At 48.0% G+C, this 9,437-nt stretch overlaps 1 protein-coding gene across 3 annotated transcripts in view; it reads left to right on the forward strand.

Annotated features, from left to right (window-relative positions):
* Positions 1-2,092, forward strand: part of LOC138567235 (ceramide kinase-like) — a 276,517-nt gene extending 274,425 nt beyond the window's left edge. For all 3 annotated transcript variants that reach the window (XM_069645230.1, XM_069645232.1, XM_069645231.1), the window contains one exon: positions 1,456-2,092. In XM_069645230.1, the coding sequence (XP_069501331.1) occupies positions 1,456-1,531 (76 nt within the window). In that variant the 3' untranslated portion in view covers positions 1,532-2,092. The remainder of the gene's footprint in view (positions 1-1,455) is intronic.
* The last annotated feature ends 7,345 nt before the right edge of the window (positions 2,093-9,437 follow it).

Here is a 9,437-nt window from a genome sequence, read left to right on the forward strand (position 1 = left end):
AAGTAGAGTGCTGGAGTGTGGCAAGAGGACTTCCATTTAAGGAATTCTAGGGAACTGAAGGCAGTGGGAAGAGATGCTGGTATCCACTGATTTGGTTGGTTACCAGGCCGGAACTGCATAGATTTGAAAAAGTTGCCTGTATTGATTGAAAGTGTCTTATAGACATTGTATAGGTTGAGAACAAGTGTAAGATACTCTCTACTTTCACGCTGATGCCCTTAGTCTTACGTTCAACACCACCTTTCTCCCGGGACCCAATATTCCTCAAGCCTGCCCTCATCCCTCCCACATCACCGAGCTCACTACCAAGCTCCATTGAATACCTTTGGTTGGGGGTGCAATGAGGACATTCCAGACAGCTGCATCTTGGTGCCACTGGCAGAATGGTACACGGGAGTGCCATTTTCTATTTTGAAAAATACATTTAGAGTGATGAATTATCATACAATTTGGAGTATCATTCCTATAGAGAAGATGTAGGATGCAGAGGTAGTTTGCAATACTAAGCATGCTGGCAGAGCTAGGGGAAATCTTAAAAGGCGCTCAGCAATACAAATACAATGAAAGGTCAGAGGGGGAGACTAAGCCGGTCAAAGTTGCCAGAGGGGTGATGGAGGACGTGAAGGGGCCAGGCAGCCATACAGATAAGGTGTCTATCTGCCACTTGTACTCACTGAAAATAGGCAAATACGCCCAAAAACTAAAAACAGGGAGTACAAATGCTTCCAACAAAAATGAGCAGGCCGCCACATAGGGACGTGTTCCCCTGCTTTCACCAACACAGCTCTGTTGATATGTTTGGACCAGTAGTGCACTTAGTACCATAGGAAGAAACTCCTATTGCGGCCTAATCCTGAAGAGGTAAACATGTATCTTTTAATGTGCTTGAATAACTAGCTGCAAAAAAGTATTCCAAAAATATTCAATTTTCCAGGTACAATAGGGTTTTGGTAGTTTATAAAAAATAATTTTACTCACAACTTTTTTTTTAAAAAGGGAGTAAAATACTCCCACTTCTAAATCCTATCTGGAGCACTGGTGTCAGGATATTGGGGGTCAGAGGAAGCAAGAATTACTTGTTTGTAGTCAAGAAAAGGAGTGAAACCTGAGAGGATACTGGGGGAATTGAATACAGGCACTCCCCTTTCTCCGCCACTCTAGTTTCCTGTTTTTTTTTCTTCTCTGGAATTGTTCACATTTTGTTGTTTTTTTCAGTTTGTTTATTTTCGTTTACCTCCATTTCATTCAGAACCTTCTAATTTATGATCATTGTGCTATACAATGTTTCAGGCAAAACACATAGATCTATTCTGGGGTGTAGGTAAGAGCACCGCAGGAAGGGTGTTTCCAGTAGGAGTGAATGTAGTGGGGAGCACAGTCGGTGTCTATGGGTGTCACAATAACCATACACAACTCCCAGATGGTTCTGTTAATTCATTATCTCCTCTCTTTCAGAGTGCACTGCCAGCTGGTTAACCTCTTTGCCCGCGGGATCGAAGGTGCGAGGCGTGCCTCACTCTTCAGGTACTAGGAAGGCTCAGAGTGGGGAGGGAACCTCCAGAATCCCCAACAGACACTACGAGCAGATCTTTTCTGTCCTGAACCTACACAGTCAGCAATGCCTCATCTGGAACCAAAGCAAAATCTGCCAAGACAAACCTGGGGTAGTGAAGGCATCTCAGAAGAGTTGAGTGCAGCAGCAGAGGTAGTCTCCCCCTTCTTGGAAAGGATCTCTATCTTCTTTTTCTCCGTGAGATTCTGCTCCCCTGTTAAATTCTGGTGTTGGAATCTAGTGCCCTGTTGGAGTCTGGAATTGGTCACCAAGTAGTTTTCCAAATGAAAAAAAACATGTTATTTATTACGTTTGTCCTATCTATTCCATTTCCATATAGCCTAAAATCTGGGTCAGCTGGTCTGCCCAGAACCAAAGGCAAGAGGGAGACATGTACAATCTCACAAACACTGCCAGAAGCAAGAGAGTCACCTAGAAGCACAGGTTGCAGGTACCTAAGGCCTATTCTGCACACAGGAAATGCAATATTTCACAGTGTACCAAACCTACCTCCTAAGCAGACCAATAAAGTGATGCCTGAAAAAATGTATGGTTTGTCTTTTCTTTTCATGTATACGTTTGTTTAGCAGCTTTATTCCCCAGTACATGCCTTTCACAAACAACTCACCTAACATCTGTTGCCTGTTACACTTGGACACATTCACTGTGCCTGCATGCCCAGACTAGCGGTCTACACATGGAGCATACAGACCTAGACTAATGGCCTCTACACAAATTCACCTTTGGCCCCTTCTTCCGAGCGACCCTGTGAGGCTCCTTAAAAAATGTGTGGACCTTTTTTAAAGTTCAGATTTATTGGTTGGGGATAATGACGAAAGCATCCAATGAGAGAAAGGAAATCTACAGAACCTTCCAACTTGCAATACCACTGCATCCATTCCCCTGTTGAGGGGAGGGGAGTTGGTGGATTGGTTATTGAAGTCTGTGTGCACCTTTTACAAAGCCCTATTCTTTGAAGTATGATATTTGTGCCGATGCACATATGGATTAAGTTGTTTAAAAATCTGTTTAGTTGGGTAATTGTTTCTCACTCCCCCACCTGCTCAATGACTATTGTAATGTTGTTCCATGTTGTAACTGTGAGAGGGGTTTACAAAAGTACTGTCTGTGACATGACTTAGGAAATCCCGCCTTGGATGAACCGGGTTACACTACTAAAGTTTAGCCTGAACCACAAGGGGTTGGTAGAATGGTGAGCAGCCAGGCTTAGTATAAGGAGTGAGGAGGGCTGTAACGAGGTACAAAGAACTCTGAGCATACACTTAGTCCAAGAAAACACTGATAGGCTTAGAAGCTACATAAAGCAATAGTTATTTAATATATATGTATAGAATAACTGTGTAGGTTAGCAAATGTTTGCATCTGAAGAAGTGAAGGCTAGCACATATGTTGCACTTAATAGAATTGTGTAGGTTACCAGTTGCATTGCACTTGAACTGTGAAGGATAGCACATGTACTGCTCTCAGAAGAAATTGTGAAGGATAACGCATGTAAATGTTAGATGGATTTTCTGAGGGTGGGCAATGAAGAAAGCCGGGCTTAGGTAATGCATTGCACCTGGCAAACCTACTAACCCACGCTGATTTATACTCTTGTACTGCCAGACCCTCTCACACAACGTATGCGCTGAAAGTAGATGTATTCTAGCAAGGTGCTTGCTTTGAATCCAAGTGCATTTTCAACACGGCTTAGGCTCTGAATCTAGGTGCATGTCAAAACAGTTCATGCATTTGAATACAGGTGTAAATCAACACAGTGCATGCGTTTGAAACTGGGCGTATTTTCAACACAGTGCATGCATTTGAAACTGGGCGTATTTTCAACACAGTGCATGCATTTGAAACTGGGCGTATTTTCAACACAGTGCATGCATTTGAAACTGGGCGTATTTTCAACAAAGGGAATGCTTTGAATCCAGGTGTATTTTCAACAGTGTATGCTTTGAGTATAGGTATATTTCAGCACAGCGTATGCTTTTAATCTACGTGCAATCTCGACAGTCTGTGCTCACTAACCCTACTAAAAATGAAATATTCTGCATACTCGCCCTCACTCTAGCACACCCCTTCCTCTACCGCACCACAAACTGCACACAATCCACAACACCAAACTTGAAACCAAACACAAGGACACACAAAGCACCCATGCACACTCGTATCTCAACACGACATGAGGCCTTGCAACCGAAAACACACCAACGCGCAGTGACCAGTTTCTCCGAACTGAAGCTGCCAACAACACATCAAAACCCTCCTGCTCTTTTCCCTCTCAATCCAACTAACAAACCACCCTTGCACCCCCCCCCTTCCAACCCTCCTTCCATTGCAGATCTGCCAGGGCGCAAAAAGACTGGCAAGTGGCAGCAGTGCACAGTGCAAGACCAGATAACGAACACTAAGGCACACTGTTGTGACATTCAAGTAAGTACTATAACACAGTAAAATAATAGAACAACACTTGGGATATTGTTTGGCTAATAAACCACAGTTGTAGTTACCTAAGAATAGCTTTTTCAGTAACAAATCACACAGTAAAACTGTTCCAAACTCTCATTTGTTTATTTTATCTTTAATGGGATTAGTCATTACGACCTTTACACATAAATTAAACAAATCAATACGAATTTAAATTCAATATACAACAAAATCATTTATAGAAATGTCATACTACACATCCATACTAAAATACATGACATTCAAAATCCTATATGTACTGTAAAACTATTTCCTCCATAAAATCTTAATTTTAATAAGGGCAATTTATTAGTGCGCAATAGCAATATAAACCTTCGAACCGCTGATGACGGACATAATGATAAATAGGGCTGGGGTGCTTTATATTTATGTACAACACACTACAACTTCCCATAACTCTTATATTTTGACAAATGCTCATAATTAGAAGTCTAAAATCCCATCTTTCCAGTTCATTTACAAACAATTGTTAAAAAATATGAAATTCACTTTCCCAATCTGGTTGCCACCATATCACTGCAAAGATGTTTGTTACGCTATTGACGAAGGCATCAAGGCTGTTTTCGTTCTCCTCGCTAGCAAGTATTTCTAACAAGGGGGCATTTAGGCATCATTTAGATGTTATGTACATTAAACACCTTCTTTAATGTGCTTGAGCAGTTAACGAATCAAAACAAGCTCCAGTCTTAGATGTTCCATGGAAACTGATGTCGATAACCCGAGAACATTTCTCCAGAAGTTGCCTTCAAGCACATGGAGCCAGTGAAAATCTTGATTGTCAAAGCATCTGTTCCACATAGGAGTGCAGTTCCATAGCACTGTTTATATAACTTCAGTATATCTATGAGACCATACCCAGCTGTATTGCTCGCAAACCTAGCTACGAGTGATGTCAATAATGCAGCTTTACTACGTTTAATGGCAAGTAACTCGCCGTAACCACCAGAAGAAAACAATTCCATGTCGAGATATTTGTAACATGCCACATACTAATGATGTCCTTAGATACCATCAATCTAGGTCTATTCACTGGCTTACTGGAACATTGCAAAAGGTAAGTCTTATCAACATTTGATGATCAAGCCATTTTCACTAGCATATTCAAGTAACCTGTGTACAGATCTCTGGAGGCCAGAAAAGGTATGGTCGAAAAAGACAAGATCAGCAGCATAAGACACACATGACGTGCGACTGATTGACTCTCGGTAGGCAGTTGTAAACTACTCTTAATACAAATGGGAGATCAGCCAGATAGATATTAAAAAGCGGGGGGAGGGGGATATCACGCACCCCTGATTAACTCCTTTGTTAGTAAGGAGCACCCCTGCTTAACAACTTTGTTAGTAAGGATAGGTGCCGTAATGGCCCCCGTACTGTCCAGCCTCAACTGCAGAATAGTGCTGTTGTGGAACATCCGGATCGCAAACGGCTTGGGAACATCCAGACTCCTCGGGCAGCCAAAAGAATCCATTTTACACTATTGTCTATCTCTGTCCAAAGAGTCAAAGGCGGCCTGGAAGTCCACAAAGATGGCAGATAATGTTGGGCTCCCTTTCCTTTTTGCCTACATAATTAATGAATTAGTCTTAAATCCTGAACCTTGTCTAAACGCTGCTGATTCAACCCATTTCTGCAATTCGTCAAGCAGGAAAGAAGCACTAATCGTTCATGTGACGTTCAGCATAGACAAAAAGTCAATAGATTGATGGCTCAGTTCTGTTGCCATTTTTATATGTGGGAACCAGGAATGATCTTCTCCAGCATTCAGGTATAGCTCTCTTCACACATACTTTAATGAACAAAATCTCAAGTATTATGGCTAAGGTCTCAGAGCAATTTTTTAAAACAATGTTCGCCGGGGGTGGCCTGGAACGCCAGCGATGTGGCAGCTCCATTGATGGCCTCCGCATAGGTCCGCGGCCAGTAACATAATTTCCCCGGTTCCTGCCATGTTAATCGCCAGCACGAATTGAGAGGAGATGCTTGAGCCTTCCCTACGTTGCTGGCTGCAACCTGGGCGCTCAACGGCCCCAGATTCACAGAAACACGGCAAGGACAATTCTCTGGTGCCGGCGTTGCAATTCCCAAGATGGCCACCGCAACTGTGTGCCCCTCCCCCCACGGCTCGTTAGCCTCATCTCGTCTGCCGGGGCCCGACTTCGGGGATCGGACCCCCTCTGGCTCGCACTGACTGTGCGCCGACGTTGGTTCCACCTAGCTCCCGGGTGGGAGCCGCCTTCACCACCGGCTGGCCCAAGTCCTCTGGCCCGACAGCAGCGCAGCAGACCTCCACGCAGACGAACTGGCCTGCATGATCTGAGCCGCGGCGGCTCCTTCTCCCTCTCCCCGCTGGCTGCCTTCCCCTGACAGCGCTATCCAGCATTCGCGCGGGGGCCGCCCGCATCTCCAGCTGACCGACCCATCCAGTGGCGGAGCCGGCCCGATTCATCCTACGGTCGCGGAGTCGGCCCTCTGACTCTTTCTCCGGCTGGGGCCTCTAGACCTGAGGGATCCCGCGGGGGCTCCTCCCTCCTCCCTCTGGAGCGGACCGTCTTTCCTGGGCCTCGACCCCGCTGGGCCCGACCTGCAGGATCACTGCATATCCTCCATTGGAGCTGGGGGCCACTCCTTATCCGCTATTGGGCTTCCCCCTGGTGGGGGGGCTCCTAAACAGCGTCGGCTGCCACCGGCTCCGTGGCACCAGTGCCAGTGCTGAACGGGTTGGGGCTGGCTGCTCCGTCCCCCTGGCTGCCGCACTCCTGACCGATGAAATCCGTGAGCTGGCCGGCATCGCCGCTCGAGACAACAAGGAGACACATATCATCCCCCGACACCTGCAGCCCATCGCCCGCTGTGACAAGGTGCTCATCCAGCTCTTGGGCAGGGTTACCATCGCCCAGGGAGGGGGGAGTGCTGTGGAGAGAGCCTTGATTCTCTGTGGCCCGCAGGAGCGCCCTCCCCCCGCTGACCAAGCCAAGTTATTGATTTCTTGGGGCACCCCTGCCCACCCCCCATCCTTTCCAGCCAGAGAGAGCCTGCCTGCGACCCCTGCAACCTGAACTAGTCTACGGAGGGTGACCCGTGGACCTGCAACCACTTTACTTTGCGGAGCTGCTCCACAAAGGTATTTTATCCCCCTTGAGGGGATTAACGCGTTTGCTGCCCGCACAGCCTCCTGGGGCGCCCCGGCCCATTACACCCCCCTGTCCCCCGCCATCCCCGGAACCTGCAGTCGGTGCCCGGGATCCCCGTGCACAGTCGCCAGGCCGAGGCCCCTGGAGCAGTCTTTCACCTTAGAGCCACATCTAAAGCTTTAAAAACCACTAAATCTGGTAACATTTCCACCATGCTGCTGGCCCTGGAGAGGGGGAAGAAAGCCGACCCCCCCCCTAAACTCTCCCCCCAGAAATCCACAGAAGATAAAGGGTCGCTAGCAACCAAAGAGGAGCTCCATGCTTTCATGACCGACATCAAATCGGAATTCAGGTCCTGCATGGCGGAACTCACGACTAAACTGGAGCAAACAGAACAACGGGTCAGCAACATCGAACGTAGGATGGGGGAGACTGAGGAACTGGCCACGGATCACTCTAATTCATTAATAGAGGTCTAGTGCTCCATTCAGGCACTAAAAGACAGAACCAAAATCCTCGAGTTCAAGCAGGAGGATTTGGAGAACCGCTCCCGGCGCAACAACCTCCGCATCCGCGGGGTGCCCTCTGCGATCTCTAAGGGGCTCCCCAGATATATAAGCCTCTTCTTTTAGTCCCTGCTGCCAGATCTAGAGGAGATGCAGCTCCTACTTGACCGTACTCATCGGTTGCGCCCCCGCTGGGAATCCGACACAGACCCCCTTCTGGACGTAATCACTAGAGTTCACTTTTACACCACCAAGGAAGCCATTTCAGCGATAGGCCGCTCCAAAAATGAACTCTCTTTCCAGGGTTCCCCATTGCAGATTTTCCAGGACCTCTCCCCTCCAGAAGCGCAGGATGCTTCGCCCACTCTCGCTTTTCCTGCGGGACAAACAGATCCGCTACCGATGGCTGTTCCCCATGGCACTACAGTTCTCGTACAAGGGCACCCCACGCACCATCAGCCACCCTGATGACGCAGCAAGCTCAATCCTCTGCCCGCACCCCCCCGGGGGCAAAGAACCTCACTCCTCAATCCAGACAAGCCTTGTGCAGGACGCTGCTTCTCCCAAGCCGAAGCGGGCCCCATGGTCAAGGGTGCAGAGAAGCCGTAAACCCAGATAACAAGGGCTGGTATTTCTGAGGCATACATAGTGCAGGAACCACCAGAATACTCTCAAGCTCGCTGCGGACCCCATGCAGTCCATACCCTCCTCCAGGGTGGATGCCACCATATTACCCCTGGAGAGAATCTCAAACATGTTGGCAATGTCACCCGGTGACAGCCTGGGTGGCCGGGGGAGCCACCGACAGATCAAAATCGGTCCCCCCGGTCACAGTTTGGTCCTCCCATTGGAGCCCATCGTTGGAAGTTCATATCTCCCGTTGGAGACCATTTCTAAAAATCCTTCCGCCACAGGAAACCCCAAGGCATCCCTCACAGCTATGGCTGACTTGACCAGTTCTCAATCCCACCCCCCCCCCCCCCGCAGAAAACAGATTCGGAGCACCAGCCCCCACATCTTAAATTAACGCTCACCACCTTAAACGTCAGAGGCCTGAATTCTCCCCGAAGAGGAAATCCATCTTCCAACGACTGCACAATGAGGGGACCTCAATCGCTTTCTTACAAGAAACGCACCTAATCACAGCAGACTTTTCTCGCTTACGAAGCAGACTCTATCCACTACAATTCCTGGCCTCCAACAGAACCAAGAAAGGAGGCACCGCTATCCTCTTCACTAAGGACTTAAAACCCCAGATCTTGGACTTGCTGAGTTGCCGCAAGGGCCGCTTTGTGGTGGTCAAATGCACTATCTTCGGCCAACTTTACACCCTCGTCTCGGCCTACGCTCCGAATGAGCACCAGGAGGGATTCTATCAAAACCTGAAGGATTCCCTCCTTCCATTCATTGAAGGGCAAGTAGTTATCGGCGGTGACTTTAACGGGGTCCTGGACCCCCTCAGGGATAGATCTCACCCCCCAACAGCCAGGGACCTGAAGTTGGCAACAGCCCTGCTCCACTTATTCCACACGCTGAACGTCGTCGACTCCTGGAGAGTGCTATCCCCAGAAGAGAAAGACTTCACCTTCTATTCGTATGTTCACCGTACCTTCTCCAGAATCGACCTATTGCTAGTTTCCCCCCAGATCCTGACCATTACGGACGATGTCACGATTGGCTCCCGGATCCTCTTGGACTACGCTCTGGTCTCGCTTTCCCTGTGGGCGCACGACCCGGATACTCCTCCCC

Source organism: Ambystoma mexicanum, chromosome 2p (assembly GCF_040938575.1).
Source record: "Ambystoma mexicanum isolate Mex_15411 chromosome 2p, UKY_AmexF1_1, whole genome shotgun sequence".
NCBI classification, from domain to species: domain Eukaryota; kingdom Metazoa; phylum Chordata; class Amphibia; order Caudata; family Ambystomatidae; genus Ambystoma; species Ambystoma mexicanum.